General features: G+C 36.0%; 1 protein-coding gene across 3 annotated transcripts in view; it reads right to left on the reverse strand.

Moving 5' to 3' along the window:
- NFKB1 (nuclear factor kappa B subunit 1) overlaps positions 1-19,148 on the reverse strand; it is a 129,823-nt gene that overhangs the window by 103,226 nt on the left and 7,449 nt on the right. For all 3 annotated transcript variants that reach the window (XM_032261610.1, XM_032261611.1, XM_032261612.1), the window contains exons 2-3: positions 4,815-4,860; positions 118-193 (exon numbers count right to left, since the gene is read on the reverse strand). In XM_032261610.1, coding sequence (XP_032117501.1) covers positions 118-193; positions 4,815-4,853 — 115 coding nt within the window. In that variant the 5' untranslated portion in view covers positions 4,854-4,860. The remainder of the gene's footprint in view (positions 1-117; positions 194-4,814; positions 4,861-19,148) is intronic.

The following is a 19,148-nucleotide window of genomic DNA, read 5'->3' on the forward strand; positions in this document are numbered from 1 at the left end:
AATCACCATTTCCTTTCTAGGTACACAACTGAATTTCTAGGAGAGACTATTAGCAAATCCTACATTTTACTAAGACTGAAAGCAGAACAACAGAGTAACAGGGATGAGTTTTCTTACCTGTTGGCAGTGCCATCTGTGGTTGAAATACTTCTGGATTAAATATTGTATGAGTCAAAGGATCCAAATGAAACATCTGTAAAGAAGAAAAGTTAACTCTTTCAACCATTATTTTTCCCATATTATATGAAAAATTTGAAGTTGGGACACGTAAAACTTAGGAATGAAATTAAAGCCAAAACCAAAAATCTGAAAATATTTTAAATCAAGATTTCAAAAGATCTTCATGAGACCTAGGTAAATTCTCATGTGTATAAAACTTTATATAGGGTTAGACTACATTTATGTAACAAAGGGATTTGAGAAAAATAACTTGGCTATAAAGTCCCCAGAGGAAGGGACCTAGTCTAGCTTGCTTACTGGTGTATCTTCAGGGCCAAGTACATGCTTATCACAGAACAGATACTTAAATAATTGTTGAATGAACGATTCGAAGCTTCTACTCTCTAAGAAGTACAAACAAAAGAATATAATCTTAGAAATCAATATTTCATCTATGGTAGTAAATATATCCCTAATCTAGTGACTCAATGTCAAGGCCTGAAAGAATGACAGAGAGCACTTCCGGGACTATTTACAGAGTAACTGAAAATATAACTTACAAGTAAAGGAGGAGATAACTAAGCACTCAGCTCATTCATTTCTTTCACCTTTACTTTCCTAGCATAACACAAAATACCTATAATTTAGTGGGTACGTTAGCTGAATAATGACCCCCTAAACATGTCTGCATCCTAATCCTCAGAACCTGGGGCTGCTATCTTATATGGCAAAAGGAATTTTACATATGTCATTACGGTAATGATATTAAGATGAGGAATGTGTCTTGAATTGTCCAGGTGGGCCTGATGAGAGGGATTCAGGAAACCACACTGAATAGTAGGAGGTGTGACAATGGAAGCAAGAGGTTGGTGTGATGAGCCGGTGCACAAGGAAAGTAGGCAGCCACTAGAAGCTCAAAAGGCAAAGAGATGAGAGCCTCCAGAAGGAAAGCAGGGTCCTGCCAACATCTGGATTCTATACTTCTGAGCTCCCGACTTAGAAGTATAAATTTGGGTTGTTTTAGGCCACAGGTATGTGGTAATTTGTTAGGGCAGCAACGGAGTGGGGATGCAGTATATTTTGATGAAAGTAAATGGTTTAAAATCAAGCAGAAACAATCCTCATGCTGGTTAGTTCGCCCTGAATTGTTAGAGCACGATAAAAGTGAAAGGTAAAACAAAAGGTTTTGATAATATGAGTAGCCAAACGTTTGTTGCAATAAAATAAATGTTCCTAGGTTTATCCTAAATCACCATTTTAAAAATAAAATTAGGAGCATCTTAATGTGAAAAGCAATGCATATTCATTCTTTCTAAATCAATCAGAACATTACTAGAAGTAATCAATGTTATATATGTCTATTTCATTTACAGAAGTAATACCAGATCATTTATAACATACTGCACTTCTGGTTTTAATAAATTACTATTACTTATCAAAAAAATTTTAACTGCTGGTTCATTTAGGACTTTAAAACCATATTTCGGAGTCTGCTATTTATTTTAGCCCATAGAAGTTATAGGTCTGAAATGTCTGTGGACAGCATGGAAACCAGCCATATTTACTTTTTATGAGAGACTAGTTAGTAAGTGTGCTGAACTAGCTTTTTGTTTCTTTTAATAGCTAGTATTACAGCTTGTCTCCTGTCCTCAGTAATAAATCACTGGAGGTTCTTGGGTACCAAAGAACTTAATATGCCTAGTAAAATTAAGAGTAAGAAAAATGCCCTTTAAATAAAGAATACTTCAGATCCAGTTGAGGGATGCAAATTTTCAATTGAGGAACAAAGAATGCGTTTCACTTCAGTGCTTAATAGTAAAAGCTCACTGATGCTATTCATTGTTTGCTCAAAATGAAATACAGGAATGAAAAACCATGTTCTGCAAAAATGGGCCTCATTTCATACAGGATTTTAACAGTCTCAGAGCAAACGTGATAACCTAGCAGGAAAACTAACTCTTTCCTGGGGTGGCTAAATGACTGGAGAGTGGGCAAAAGTGCCCATCTTAGGAGAAAGATATACTCTCCACTTCAGACTAAGAAGAGAGAAGTTGTGTTGTGCTGCAGCTTGCGTTGTTTATTAGGTCGGGGTGGAGAGCAAATTCCAGATTCCACCAAAACACTGGGGACATGCAAACTTTAGGAAACATAAACCATCAAGCTCAAGCCAAGGAAAAAAAAAAAAACTTAAAGGACCTCTCGCCTCAAAATTAGAAACGTCAGAACATGCCCCACCCCCGTTACTGATGATTGCAAAGGTGCCCACATAAGAAAAACTTTCAAAATGAATGTTTTCAACAGGTTTTACTCTTCTGTGGCACAAAGAATCATCTCTTGTTGATAAGATTTCCTGTGTGCAGACAGGAAAGGATGGTTTAAAATCTAGTAGAAACAATCCTCATGCTGGTTAGTTCGCCTTGAATTGTTAGAGAGAGCACGTTAAAAACGAAAGGTAAAACAAAGGGTTTTGATAATATGAGTAGCCAAATGTCTTTGTTGCAATAAAATAAATGTTCCTAGATTTATCCTAAATCACCATTTAAAAAATAAAATTAGAAAGGAGCATCTTAATGTGAAAAGCAATGCATATTCATTTTTTCTAAATCAATGAAAACATTACCAGGAGTAATCAATGTTATATATGCCTATTTTATTTATAGAAATAATACCAGATCCTTTATAATGTATTCCACTTCTGGTTTTATTTTTCTGAATGATTCTGTGCATGTGTAATTTCAGATATCCACTGCTTTAAATGATTGCCACTAAAATTTAAATTTGACCAGGCTGTCCTGACACCTAGTGTTCCTTCTCCTTGTCTAGTCTAGCAAACTACATCTTTGAAATCTCAGCTTACAAAGACTTCCTTGGAAAGTCCTCTGTAACTCTGCTCTTCCTCCAAGGTAGCACCTAGTGATGCTGTTTAACATTCCTATCCCACTCTGCACAGACTACGACTACAGCATATATCACCATATGAAAACAATGCCTATGTTCTTCCTATTAAAATAGCAGCTTCCTGAAATTACAGTGTATATATCACTTATTTTTCCCCCACTAAGCCAATGTTCTGGCACATAGTAGTGCCTCAATAAATAGCTGATGAATGAGCAAATCTCCATGTTTTAAATACTTGAATCATTACATAAAAAAATTAACATGGCCATTATAATTACTCAAGAGTCTGCGAATTGCTTTCAAATGATTATATATATATATATATATATACACACACACACACACATATATATCTACATATTTATATTTATATACACACACACACATACATACATACATGTAAATATACACATATACATATACATACAAGAGAGAGAGAAGAGAGAAAAGCAAGAATGTTGGTTTTAAGAACCAACATAGATTTGTTAGACTATTCCAATATTTCTATAGGCTTGACATTTTTCAAAATAATATAGGAAAAAAAGAAAAAAGGACACTGCTATCCTTTCATAACTACCAATATAATGATATGAACAGTTTTATGCTTCCAAAGCACATTCATTGACTATTTTTTGACTCACCCCTGTTAGTGTGGTGCTAGCATTTCTATTCTGCAAATGAGAAAATTGAGGATTAAGGGGACTAAGTGATTCTTCAAGTCTGAGGAGCTGATCTGTAGTAGTCAGTATTTATTATATAAAGATCTTCAAGCTCTGAATCCAAAGATCTTTTCACTACAACAATCTATCTCCTTACTTGATGAGTTTTAAATACAATTTTTGGTATAAATTGATGGGGTACAAGTGCAATTTTGTCACATGCATAGCTTGTCTAGTGGTCCAAACAGGGTTTTTAGGGTATCCATCACTCAATGTACACTGTACCCACTAAGTAACTTCTCATCATCCACCCCCATCCCACTGCCTTCCCACCCCTCGCCGTTCCGAGTTTCCATGGTCTGTCATTCCACTCTCTACATCCATGTGTGCACATTAAATAAATGTATCAAGGAGCTGTAGTGGGTTAAACTGTGTTCCCTCCCAAAAAGACACCTTTAAGTCCTAATCCCCAGTACCTATGAATGTGACTTTATTTGGAAATAGGGTCTTCACAGATATAAGCAAATTAAAGTGAAGTGATATTGGATAAGGGTGCCCCCTAAATCCAGTGATGCCTTTGTAAGAAAAATGAGAAAGAAATTTAGGTTTAGAGACACAGTAGAGACACACAGGGAAGAAGCACATATGACAATGGAGGAAGAGACTGGAGCGATACAGCTACAAGCCAAGGATTCCCAGCAACCAACCAGAAGCTAGGGTAGAGGCATGGAACAGATTCTTCCTGAGCCTCCAGAAGGAACCAATCCTGCCAGCACCTTGATTTCACATTCTAGCCCCCAGAACTGTGAAATAATAATGTATTCTGTTGTTTTAACCATCAGGTTTGTGGTGATATGTTATGGTAGCTCTAGAAAACTAATACAATAGCTATCCTGTAGCATATATAATGTTTAAGTTACTCATTTTACATGATGTATCCCTCTCCAACTTCACATAAAAGAACAGAGAAACCAAAATTTTAAAAAAATACTAATTTTAGAATTTTCCTAATATTAACTTACTAATGTTGCCTTTGTACTCATATTTTGAAATATGAGTACATTTAAATAGAATTATCAGTGAGATTTTAACACTTACTTGTTCAGGCCTTCCCAAATATGGATCATCTTCTGCCATTCTGAAGCTGTATATTAAAACAAAACAAAACAAAACTGTAACACTAGAATAAACTTAAAAAATTCTATCACCATGGAATTCGTGCAGGAATAAGCTGTATTATACCAGTAAGGCCAAATATAATCCTTTTTTGAAACTGTAGGAGGGGGACATTATGTAGTTCCTCTTTGGTATCTAAATCTAACAGCAAGGAGATTGCATAATCAAGGAATTACCACTTACGTATGATACAATACCCTGGTGTTAAGCTCACCACAGTGTCCTGAATTTGGTACAAATGATCTTTATGCTTTACATAAAAAATCATTCATACTGGGATTCTTAGAAGCCATTTCTTTTTATCTCCCTCTGAATTTCAAGGACTTACAGTCTTAGTTCCTTAAGTATATTATTTTCCAACCCTTCATAAACTTTGTGATGGTCCTAGAACTGTCTCAAAGTTTTCTATGCAGTTGAGAAGCTCAAAAGGGACTGGTCAGTACTTTGCATAACACAAGGGGAGTACTGCTACCAGGCTCTTTCTTCTAATGCAAGGGTCGCCAAACCCTGGGCCACAGATAAGGCAGCACAATAGGAGGTGAGCAATAGGCAAGCCAGTCAAGCTTCATCTGTATTTACAGCGGCTCCCCATTGCCTGCATTAACGCCTGAGCTCCAACTCCTGTCAGATCAGTGGTGGCATTAGATTCTCCCAGGAGTGCAAACCCTACTGTGAACTGTGCATGCAAGGGATCTATGTAGAGCGCTCCTTATGAGAATCTAATGCCTGATGATCACTGTCACTGTCTCCTGATGGGTCACTGTCTCCCATCATCCCAAGATGGGATCATCTAGTTGCAGGAAAACAAGCTCAGGTTCTGATTCTACATTTGGGTGAATTGTATAATTATTTAATTATATATTATAACATAATAATAGAAATAAAGTGCACAATAAATGTAATGTGCTTGAATAATCCCAAAACCACCCCCCAACCCCCAGTCTGTGAAAACACTGTCTTCCACAAAACTGGTCCCTGATGCCAAAAAGGCTGGGGATTGCGGATCTAGTGTGTTCCACAGAAGCAAGCCATGTTCCTGCCATTGCCAAGCTGGTATAGAAACTCTGTAACAGTAAAAGTGCAATAAAAATACAAAAATAAAAGCCCTTATTATCAAGGCTATAGGTCTCAGATTTAATCAACCTCAGCTAAACATTAATATACTGCAGGCCTAGCAATCTTTTGTTACCCAGAGGCCCTGATAAAAGTGAGGAACCACATGGTCAGATAAAGATGGTATCTAAAATTACATATCATTTGAGATTTACTTGCTTGAGAAATGTTATTATTATCTAAAGAAAGGTTAATTTCATTTAAATTTATTTAGATCAAATTTTAGATATGTGACATGACAAATGAGAAAATTAAACAAAAACAAGGCTGAGGGTAAATATTAATTCCTGGGGTAATTTTTTCTTTTTTTTTTTTTTTCATAAAGTCTATCAAGAAGTCATGGGTACCTAGGACTGCAGATGAGAATGTCAGCTATCCGCCAAAATGTGTTGTCTTCTTTTCCATAGTATTAGTATTGTAGCTGGAAATGTGTCTGCTTACTTGGTGTATACCCCACACTTCCTTGGAGTTAGAGATAGCTATCTGACCAAATGCTCACCAGTGCAATGTCAGAACTCTTGTGTACCACTTCCAGGTCTGGGCTTAAGGCCCTTGATATGCTTCCTCCATATAAACTCAGACATGGAGAAGACCTGGCTTCTACCAAAAAGATGATGATGTGTAGCCTAGGGGATGACAGATAAATGAAAGGGAAGGAATAAAGATCCCCAAACAATGCCATGAGACAGATTTGCTCTGACCATCCAGGCTGCTCATGCTGGTGGTGATGAGAATAAGAAATAAACCTTGTTCTTTAACCCAAATGTACTGTCAGTTCTCTTTGTTCAAATAGTTTAGCCCTCACTCTAATGAATATATCGCATAACACTCCGATAAGCACAAAGTCCCCCCAAAAAGAATCTGATTTTCAAAGAAATCCTCTCTGCTGGAGCACTGGGTGAGTAAGGAAGAGTGAGAGAAAGCTGATGAGCATTCTAGGGAAATGCAGAGCAGTGTACAACTTTAACAATAGGGAAAAGGGCAGCTCTGAGTCCTTCAGAGCATGAAAGTCATGCAGATTTGCAGGGAAACATTTACCTAAAACAAGAAAGTATTGATTGACAATATACAGAAAAGCACAATTAAATCCCAATTAAGACAAGCAGTTAAAAAAAGGGAAAATTGACCTGATATAGTAAAGAGAGTAGTCACTTGAAATTTAAGAGTTCTATCATGCTAGGTGTGTGACCTTGAATATTAATTAAAGTCACTGTAGCCTTTGTTTCTTCTGTAAAAATGACAGATTTTGATGGAATGGACTTTTGAAAAGAATATAATCTTGTTGAGCTTGGAATATGTTAATTAGCTAATAAATATTCAAAGAACAAATCCCCTAAATCCTAATTTTTTTGTAAACTTCGATTTTTAGATATATTTCTATATCTATATTAAATAATCATTAGCATAGTTTTCAGTTATATGAAGAATACTAGTAAAAACAATTACACTTAAATACAGTATGGAATACCAGCTAAAACCATCAATGTCTAAATTCCTACCCTTAGAATACCACAGGAGCTCAAACTTCCAAGAAAAATATTAAAACCATCTTTGTGTTTAAGCTTTCTGTCAATCTATACTGATTTCCTCAATCTTCATAAATAATTTTAGCCTATGGTCCTCAAAAACAGAGGTGAGGCTGTTGACTTGTTAATTATACTGATTATATACATTTAAATCTATGGATGGTTTCCCAGACCTCTGAATATATGAAGTTAACATAAAGCAGTCCTCACCTAATTTTTAAAACTCAAACTAAACCTACTTTATTAGAACTGATGTATGATCACTACTATAGCGAAAAGCTTAATGAAGATCTGTCAACTGCAGGCACCAGACAAACTGCCAAATTAAACATGGTCTTCCCCTTCAATATCCTCTCCATGATTTATACACCAATTCTTGCCAAAAGATCACAGTTTTAAAAGCCTTATAGCAGCCCAAGGGATTCTTGGATTATAGTTAACATCTGAACTTTTACAATGTTTTCAAGGCAGTTAAATTCACTGTGAAGACCTGAGGTGATGTCAATGTTAATTCACAATTTAAAAATGAAATGTCAAAAGAAACCAAGAATCATTTGGAAAGGATGAATCACCAAGTAGTATTTGCATTAATTGTAAAAGCAGGTTTTATTTCTAAAATGTTGAAATACCAACTAAGCCTCTGGACCTAAAGGATTAGAAAAGACCAGGGAAAACCCCTTCTACCTCCTTGTTCCCCAAGCCCTTCCCCTCACTTTCCCTTGCTCAGTTCTTTGCTTTTGAGGAAGGACCTTGAAGCCAAAAGTGTGATACTAAGTTTCCTGGGGAAAAGATGGGACTAATCTTTGCATCTCTTTTCCCAGTAATGAGCTTTTTAGGAAGATTTTCACACCACAGAAAAAGAAATAGAAAGTGTAGCTAGCCAACAACAAATAAAATAGTGAATTGCTTGTGTTTTTCACATGAAAAGCATAATGTTATAAATAGCTTAGTTCTGAACATGTGATGAGTTCTATGAAATACCTAATGGGTTATTTTCTGAACCTCTGTGACAATGCCCTGTTAACACCAAAGTGTAGCACATGAGCTTCTTGGTGAAGGCTGTAGGACTGAGTAGATTAACTTGAAATCCACAGGGTTGAGCCATTAAGGATGAGTTGGGGGCATCCCTGTCCTTGTAACTGGGGAAACTTTCTAGGATCAGAGGTATTCACACTTTCAACAATGACCTACTATAAGAAAATACATTCTTTCTTGTACCTTAAAATAATAAAAGCTATGTATGACAAACCCAGGCCAATATCATACTGAACAGGCAAAAACTGGAAGCATTCCCTTTGAAAACTGGCACTAGACAAGGATGCCCTCTCTCACCATTCCTATTCAATACAGTATTGGAAATTCTAGCCAGAGCAATCAGGCAAGAAAAAGAAATAAAGGGTATTCAAATAGGAAAAGAGGAAGTCAAATTATCTCTATTTGCAGACAACATGACTGTATAGTCAGAAGACCCTATCATCTCAGCCCAAAATCTCCTTATGCTGATAAGCAACTTCGCCAAAGTCTCAGGATACAAAATCACAAGCATTCCTATACACCAGTAACAGACAAAGAACCAAATCATGAGTGAACTCTCATTCACAATAGCTACAAAGAGAATAAAATACCTAGGAATACAACTAAAGAAGGATGTGAAGGACCACTTAAAGGAGAACTACAAACCACTGCTCAACAAAATAAGAGCGGACACAAACAGATGGAGAAACATTCCATGCTCATGGTTAAGAAGAATCAATATCGTGAAAATGGCCATACTGCCCAAAGTAATTTATAGATTCAATGATATCCCCATCAAGCTACCATTAACCTTCTTCACAGAACTGGAAAAAACCATATTAAACTTCATATGAAACCACAAAGAGTCCGCATAGCCAAGACAATCCTAAGCAAAAAGAACAAAGCTGGAGGCATCATGCTACCTGACTTCAAACTATACTACAAGGCTACAGTAATCAAAACAGCATGGTACTGGTACCAAAACAGAGATATAGACTAATGCAACAGAACAGAGGCCTTGGAGGCAATGCCACACTTCTACAACCATCTGATCTTTGACAAACCTAACAAAAACAAGCAATGGGGAAAAGATTCCCTGTTTAATAAATGGTGTTGGGAAAACTGGCTAGCCATGAGCAGAAAGCAGAAACTGGACCCCTTCCTGACACCTTACACTAAAATTAACTGCAGATAGATCAAGGATGTAAACATAAGACCTAACACCATAAAAACCCTAGAAGAAAACCTAGGCAATACCATTCAGGACATAGGCATAGGCAAGGACTTCATGACTAAAACACCAAAAGCAATGGCAGCAAAAGCCAAAATAGACAAATGGGATCTAATTAAACTCAAGAATTTCTGTTCAGCAAAAGAAACGATCACTAGAGTGAGCCGGCAACCAACAGAATGGGAAAAAATTTTTGCAAGCTACCCATCTGACAAAGGGCTAATATCCAGAATCTACAAAGAACTAAAGCAGATTTACAAGAAAAAAAGAAACCTATTCAAAAGTGGGAAAAGGATATGAACAGACACTTTTCAAAAGAAGACATACATGAAGCCAACAAACATGAAAAAATGCTCATCATCACTGGTCATTAGAGAAATGCAAATCAAAACTCCATTGAAATACCATCTCATGCCAGTTAGAATGGCAATCATTAAAAAATCTGGAGACAATAGATGCTGGAGAGGATGTGGAGAAACAGGAACACTTTTATGCTATTGGTGGGAGCGTAAATTAGCTCAACCATTGTGGAAGACAGTATGACGATTCCTCAAGGATCTAGAAACAGAAATTCCATTTGACCCAGCCATCCCATTACTGTGTATATACCCAAAGGACTACAAATTGTTCTATTATAAAGACACATGCACACATATGTTCATTGTGGCACTGTTTACAATAGCAAAGACTTGGAACCAATCCAAATGCCCATCAATGATAGACTGGACAATGAAAATGTGGCACATATACACCATGGAATACTATGTAGCAATAAAAAGGATGAGTTCACATCCTTTGTAGGGACAAGGATGAATCTGGAAACCATCATTCTCAGTAAACTGACACAAGAACAGAAAACCAAACACTGCATGTTTTCGCTCACAGGCAGGTGATGAACAATGAGAACACCTGGACATAGGAAGGGGAACATCACACAAAGGGGTAGGCAGTGGGGGTGGGGTGCAGGGGAGGGGAGGGACAGAAGCAAGCAGGGCGGTTGGGGAGGGTAACATCAGGAGAAATGCCTGATGTAGGCGATGGGGGAATGGAGACAGCAAACCACTATGGCATGTAGGTACCTATGCAACAATCCTGCAGGATGTAAACATATACCCCAGAGCTTAAAGTACAATTAAAAAAAAAAAAAGAAAATACGTTCTTTCTATTCTATGGAATTTCATTTTTAAAAATAAAGCCTTTTCAAACTCATTAAAATAATTTGTAGTTTGAAAAAGTAAAATTTTTGGTGCCATCCAGAAAGTACAGCTGGGAATCAGAGAGAAGTGTCTCTGCTTTCAAGATTATGTTCACCCACAATAGATACCACTTAGGTGTGATTTTAATACCTCATCTTGGATAGCAATGAGGATGAAACTACAAGAAAATGGGTGACTTTTCATCATTTCTCTGTTGACTAATAAACTGATAAAGAATATCAGAAAGGCTTTTTCCACAGAGGAATTTTCTGGAGGAAACAAAATACATTGCATAAATTGTGAAACACTCAAATGAGAGTATCTTTTGATGCTGCAATTCTACCTCAGAAATTTATACTTAAAAATTATCTGAGCAAGTGTGTAAAAAAATAAGTACGAGGATTGTCACTGTAGCAAGTAACTGGAAACAATCTATATGGTCTATGATAGCAGATTGTTTAATTATAACTATCCTACATTTATAAGTTAAATATTTATGCAACTGTTAATCATATCTGTATACAGTAACACGGAAACTTTTGCTCACTAAGTTATATGTTTCTATATTGTAATTTTCTAACTCAATTATGTAATTAGAAATACATATTTTAATAGGAAAAAGGATAAATGTAAACATCTCCTGAATTTAAAGTTTAACTCTGACATCTTTAACAAGTAATGACATATAGTGAACAAAAAGTGATAAATGAGCCAAAAACTTCTAGGCACTACTGAAATCTTCATAAGAAATATAATAGAAATATTTCAACTTTAAAAGAGCTGTTGATTGACAACCTTCTGATATTGGCTTAGTGATGATCAAAGAAAAGTTGATAGTGGCTTAGTTACTTTTTTTCATAAGAGCTGATTTCCAAAAGTGTTTAAAAAGGAATCAATATTTGTGTGCTGCCACATTTAGATTTGTATAGACTAATTTTCCATGTTTTAAAGCTCCTCTTTCCATTTCCACATCCATGTTTCATTTGGGTGCAATGTGATGAATTAATATGTAGAATAGCTACCTAGTAAACACAAATACATTGTGGTTGGAGCTGGTAAAGATAAGCTTCCTGTTTACAATGGAATGTCAATCCAATAGGGATTCTGCTAGGCAGAATATCAGAGACAAAGAATTTACAAAAAAAGCAAGAGCCTCAGAAATCTGCATGGGGTCGTCTCTGGTAACCGGCCATATATTAAGCTGTGATAGTGTAAGACCCTGAAAAACCTAATAGAAAACGGTTTCTGGGCATCTAAGAGCTAAATGGAAATTCCAGACATCATACGGTGCTGAGAGACACTGCAGTTGTAATAATTCAGGATGGAAAGAGACCATTGAACACTGTAAGCATTCAGTTGTGATTTCAGAAAGACCACATAATGGAAATTAGAAACACCGTAAAATAAGCACTACTCTAAACCCATCTTAATAAAACACACCAAACTCTCCACAATGTAATATCTACAATGTAAAATAAAACATAATGAAGCCTGAAAAGAAGTAGGAAAATAAGACGGAGGAAAAAAATGACACAAATGGTGAAATTAGTAACCAATGACTTTAAAATAGCTAATAGCATATGGTCAACAATGTAAAGCAAAAGATGAACATAATGAGTAAACAGGCAGTATCAGGAGAGAAATATACACTTTTTTAAAAAAACAGAAATTTTAGAACTGAAATGAAATCTCACTAGATGGACTGAAATTTTAGAACTCAAATGAAATTTCACTAGATGGACTTCTCAGCATATTTAACATTATAGAAGAAAGTACCCCAAAAAACTAGAAGAAAGATCAACAAAAACTAACCAAACTGAATCACAGAGAAAAAAGGCAGAAAGAAGAGAACACAGATTTAGTGACCCACAGGACAATATTAAGCAGTCTTACAAATTTGTAACATAAAACTCTGGAGAGAGAAATAAGCCAAAAAAAAAATCAAAAAAATAATAATTGAGAATTTTTCCAAATTTGATTTTTAAAAAAATCAACCCACATATCCAAGAATCTTAAAGATCTCTGTGTTAGATAAAGAAAAATAAAACCATGCTTAGGCATATTACAGCCAAACTGTTAAAAACTAATGCTAAAGCGAAAAAAAAAAAATTCAAAACAGCAAAGGTCAAGAAAGGACATACTATATGTGGGATAACAATGATAAGCATGATAAGCATAATGTTTCTGATGATCATTAGATACAGTACAAGCTAGAAGGCAATGTAAAGGCACCTTTACAGTGACAAATGAAAAAAAAAGATTCATCCAGAAAATTTAGCAAATATACCTTTTAAAAATAAAGGTGAAATTGACATTTTCAAATAAACAAGAGCTAAAATATTCATCACCAGCAGACCTGCTAAAAGATATGCTGACAAAAGTTCTACATGCTAAAGGGAAATGATGGAAACTTGAACCTGTCTGAAAGAATAAAACGCATCAATAATGAAAAATATGTGAGTAAGCACAAGGGTTTGATTCCTTCTTTCTTAACTTCCTAAAAAGACAATTGCTTGGTCACAGCAAAACAACACAATATATTTTGCAGTCTGTAAAATATAAATAAGTAAAATGTATAACAATAATGGCACAGAAGGACAAGCGGAAGTATAACACTGTCAAGGTCTCACATTAATTGTAGACTCAAAGATGCATATTGTAATAAATTATAATGAAGATAAATGGAATTTAACCAATGAAGGAGATAAAATGGAATTTAAAACATTAAGCTTGATTTATTCAAAGGATGGCAGGAAAGGAGAAAAAAATGAATAAAGAACAGACAGCACAAACAGACAATTACCAAGGTGGGAGACTTAAGCCCAACATAACAATAATAACATTAAATGGAACTGGACTAAACTCATCTAGAAGATAGAGATGATCAGACTGGATTTTTAAAAAACCAAGATTCAAGTATATAATTTTCATAAGAATTGTACTTTACTATTAAAGACACAGATAGTTTAAAGTATAAAGATGGAACACTGTGCTAGTTATATCATGAAAACGCTAAACATAAGAAAAATGGGCTATATTCTAAAATATCAGATAAAGTAGACTTCAAGAGAACAAATATGACCAGGGACAAAGAGGAACAATGCATATAAGAATCAAAGGGCCAACTCATCAAAGAAAAACAATGATCTTATTGTGTATGCACCAATTAACAAAGCTTCAAAACACATGAAGCAAAAAGTGGCAGAACTAATGGAAAACATGACAAGTCCACAATTACAGTTAAGATTTTCAACATTCCTCTCTCAGTAATTGATAAAAGCAAATCAACAGAACGCCAGGAAATGTCTTAGTCTGTCAGTGCTGCTATAACAGAATAGCTGGGACTGAGTAATTTTAAAGGGCCCAAGTTTATTTCTCACAGTTCTGGAAACTGTGAGTCCAAGATCAAAGTACCAGCATCTGGTGTCTGATGATGGGGTACATCCTCTAGAGGGGAGGAATGCTGTGTCCTCACATGGCAGAGGGCGGAAAGGCAAGAGGAGACAAATTTTCTCCAGCAAGCCCTTTTATAAGGGCACCTAATTCCATCACTTCTTATAGGCCCTACATCTTGCTACCATCACATTCGCCAACCTGTTTCAACACCTGAATTTGGAGGGCACACATTCATACCATAGCAGGAAAGATATAGAAGGCTTACGAACAAAACTATCAAGAGAACCTAGCGTTATGTCTAGAATATCCCATTGAATGACTGTAGAGCCCACATTATTTTTAAGTACACATGGAATATTCACAAAGATAGACCACATCCCAGGCGATAAAATAAGTCTCAATAAATTTCAAAGAATTGAAAGAATGCAAAGTATGTTATTTAAATACAGTGGAATTAAATCAGAAACCAGTAACAGGAAAATATCAAAAAATCCTGCCATGTATATAATTAAGCAAAAGTGTTAAACTGGCGGAGAAAAAAGTGCCTCTTATAATCAACAGAGTATAGAATATATAACCTCATCCCACTGAAAGAAGCATCTTAATTCTTGCTGTATCATGTTCACTATAACCGTGGGGGACAGGGATTTTCTTAGAGAAGTGATTAGAATGCATTCTAACGTGTTCCGTAAGAAACAAATTTTTGCCTACAGTTGTCTTCTTAATCATAGCTGACTAAAATACATAAGATCAAAAGATGTTTTGGACCATTTTAAAATTGTATTGTAATTAAGAGTAATTTATATCATATTCTAAGTAAAATTCATTTTTAATACTATCTTAGGACAAACTCTGCCAAGAATAAACGTATAGGGATAGAGAAGTTCTCTAAAAATTACCATAAGTTAGATAAAACCTTACATTGTTATAATTAAAGTCACTCCTGAGATAGTGCTGCCACCTTCCATTTCCACATAAAAACTGCTTCAATGCCTCTGTTCATGGTGTGAGGTCTTTCATTCAGATGGCAATAAAAAGGGATTTGACATACTGGACTTTGTTCTGCCCCTTTGCTTCTACATTTCTAATGCTACAGATTTCTTCTTCTCTAAAAACATAGTATCACAGAAATTTAATTTTGATTTGGGGCCTCTGACTTGAGTACCATTTTGGAATATTCAGATTTTCAGACTGAGGAAGCAGTAGACCTCATGCATTATGAATTAGAGATTACTATTCTTTTGTTCAAATATACAGAAACTGATCCAGTTCCCTTGAATCCAAATATGACTTATTTTAGATTTTTATTCTATTAATCCTCAAAAATCCATAAGAATATATCCTTTATGTTTTAAAGAAAAAAAATCATTATGTGAACCATTAATGTTTGGTCCTATGAACATGGGCACAATCACCCTGGAGGGAGAAAGGGTTCCCTTGAAGAAATAAACATGGCGAAGGCCTTCCAATTACACATACACAAATATAATAATTTGTAAGCCATCAAAATCAGGCTCTATGAAGCCCTTTCTATACTGACCACTCATATAGATAAACTCTTTAACATACACATGACTGGGTGTGGTGGCTCACACCTATAACTCCAGCACTTTGAGAGGTCCAGGTGTATGGAGATCAGCCTTGGCAACATAGGGAGACCCAATCTCTATAAAAGACTTAAAAAGTAAAATAAAATAAAAAATTAGCCAGGCGTGGCGGTGTGTGCAGTTCCAGCTCCTTGGGTGGCTGAGGTAGAAGAATAGCTTGAGACCAGGAGGTCGAGGCTGCAGCGAGCCATTTCTGCGCCACTGCACCCTGGCCTGCGTGACAGAGTGACACCCCATCTCCAAACAAACAAACAAACAAAAACCAAACAACAGACATTCAGATGTCAATGTATAAAGTGAGTGGGGAGAAATAGGTGAACTACACTCTCTCTTCTATGTCTGATAACATCAGATGTGAATACTTCTTTCTCCTGTCTCTGTCAGCCAGTCACCCTGGCGACTTGGTATTAAGCAAAATATTTACTTTTAAATTCATAAGTAATAAATTAATGAGAATGTGATCTGTTTTATATTTTTTACTAACAACTTAGGAAAAACAGTATTTTGTTTAGTGAGGAATATCTGAAATGAACTGATCTTAGGGCCCAACTGACACAGCAGAGCTTGCTCTGGTGTGAAGCTCATTATTAGCACCTGGAAATAAGGAATTCATTCAGTCAACACTCCATTGTCTATGTGAATATATATGAGTCACAAAATTGACATACACATAATCCAAAAGTTGTTAGTGAAATCTTTTAGATGACAGTGGAGGGAAGGGGTCCTAACTAAGAAAGGGCAGACAGGTCGCTTTTACGGTGCTGGGAATGTTCTATTTCTTGGTCACCACCTAGTTTTAAATAAACATGTTCACCTTGAGATAAATCACTAAAGTTGCAGCCTTAATATTTGTGTACTTTTTTAGTTATTGGATTCTTCAACTTAAAAAGGCTGATGTAAAAAGAAAAATTTTTTTCTATTTTTTTTTTCTTTTTTGAGACAGTCTTCCTCAGTTGCCTAGGCTGGATTGCAATGGCACAACTGCCCCTCACTGCAGCCTCTATCTCCCAGGCTTAAGTGATCCTCCCACCTTAGCCTCCCGAGGAGCTGGGACCACAGGAATGTGCCACCATGCCCAGCTAATTTTTAAATTTTTGTAGATACTGGGGTCTAGCTGTTTTGCCTGGGCTGGTCTCAAACTCCTGGGTTTAAGCAATCCTCCCTTCTCGGCCTCTCGAAGTACTGGGATTCCAAGTGTGAGCCACTGTGCCCAGCAAGAAAATTTTAAAAACGGAAAAGACTACATGATTTAAGCTCCATGAATTTCTGGATTTCTGTCTTGTTCAGCACTGTATGCCTTGTCCTTAGAACTGTGTGTGGCACATAGAAAGGACTCAACATATATTCAAATGAAATACTGTTAAAGAAATAAGACCGAAAATTATAACTCATCCACAAAATGGGCAGTTCCTCATATTACCATATGGATAATCAAGAATTGGCTTGGTCCTTACATGCATTTTTCTTAAGTTGACCTATCTCAATATGGCAAGAAAATCTTAAGTCTTCCAATTAACACATTTATATCAAAGAAACACGTAGTTTTAGAGAGATACTCATTTGGTCTAACCTTCTCATTTTTTTACAGAACAAAAATAAGACTCAGAGAAGTTAATTAACTTGCTCAGAGCTACACAGTTAGTTGGCAACACTGTTTCTTGATATCTTTATCAGTTATTTGCTTACTCAGCAAACATACCAGGTGCTCTGCAAATAAAAAGTAAATAAGATGAACTCCCTGACTTCAAGATGTTTCTTTTCTAGGATCCAAAAGAATTCAGGAGAACACAGAATGGGGGCACATAACTCTTTATGGAAAGGAGAGGGAGAAAACAGAAAAGCGAATGAGAGAAATATGCTGGAACCAGGCCTAAGGGTTTAGTAGTTTGCAGGATGACTAGGAAAGAAAAGGCACTACTCACGCAGGGAGGGCATAAGCAAAGGTCCTCAAAGCTAGAAACTGTGAATAGGAAACTGCAAGTTGGTGTGGAGGATTTGAGATCAGGGGATGGTTGGGGAACAGGGGAAGGAGAAAGGGGGTGAGGTGTGCAGGAAAAAGATTGTGAAGACAACTGGGATTCACTGCAAAGACATGATCAGATTTACACTTTAGAAAGGTTACTATTATTCGAAATGACAGATGGATTAGGAGCAGGAGATAATGCAAAATAAAATCTAGAAATTCAGTTAGGAGGGATGGATTCTGGAGACGAGGAGGAGGCTGACTTGATAGAACTTGGTGACTGACTGAAGAAGAAAGCTGAATGTGTAAGACGGACTTCTATATTTCTGGCATGGAAAATCTACCGAGTGCCTAACAGGCTAATAACTGCATTCCCTAATGTGCTGGGGATACCAATCTGTGGAGAGGGGTGGGGGTCAGAGATGATGAGAAATTTAATACTGGCATATTGATGAGGACATTTATGGAAAGATACTTAAGTGCCTCAGCACTTTTCGTTTTCTGTGGCTTGCCTTAAATGACTGGACTCCTACAGTTCAACAAATATTTAGTAAATATAGCACGATTACTCCAAAAGTCATCCATCTATTTCAACACGGGATTGAACTACCTCTCTACGCAACTTGGACTGACTCCTATTTGGCTATGACAGGAGACTTTCTAAGAGAAATGGGATACTTCCCCACCCATCATAAAAAAGATTTGTAACTGCAGGGTAAATTATTATGTAATGGTTTAAAATAGGAATTTTTTTTAAAAGTTTCTAAGGATTGCTTGTTAAATTTCGTTAAATGTCTTAAATGGGAAACAGAGTAAATATATGGAGACATACCATAAAGACATTATGTCAAATTAATGCTATGATATGGTATGAGAACAAGTAAATGCATTTGACTATTGCTGGATACAGGGCTTTGATTTTTAATTTCCCAGGTACTCTTATTTACTTGATTACAACTGACTTCTAAAGTGTTTTTTCATAATGTGGTAATAATGTCCATTCTTACCAGTTTATCAAAAATATGATAATCCATTATGAAATGCCTGCCAAAAAGTTCTATCCAAGGGCAACCTCTCTTATTCCTTTCATCATGACCCCCATATGACTTATTCTTTTATTTATAATTCTCATTCACTTTCTAGATTATTTCTTTATCTTCATATTCAAGTCAATAACAAAGTTCAAGTCTTAATTTTATAGTGGACTCTT

The sequence above is a fragment of the Sapajus apella genome, unplaced genomic scaffold (assembly GCF_009761245.1).
Source record: "Sapajus apella isolate SASKATOON/1434 unplaced genomic scaffold, GSC_monkey_1.0 scaffold124, whole genome shotgun sequence".
NCBI classification, from domain to species: domain Eukaryota; kingdom Metazoa; phylum Chordata; class Mammalia; order Primates; family Cebidae; genus Sapajus; species Sapajus apella.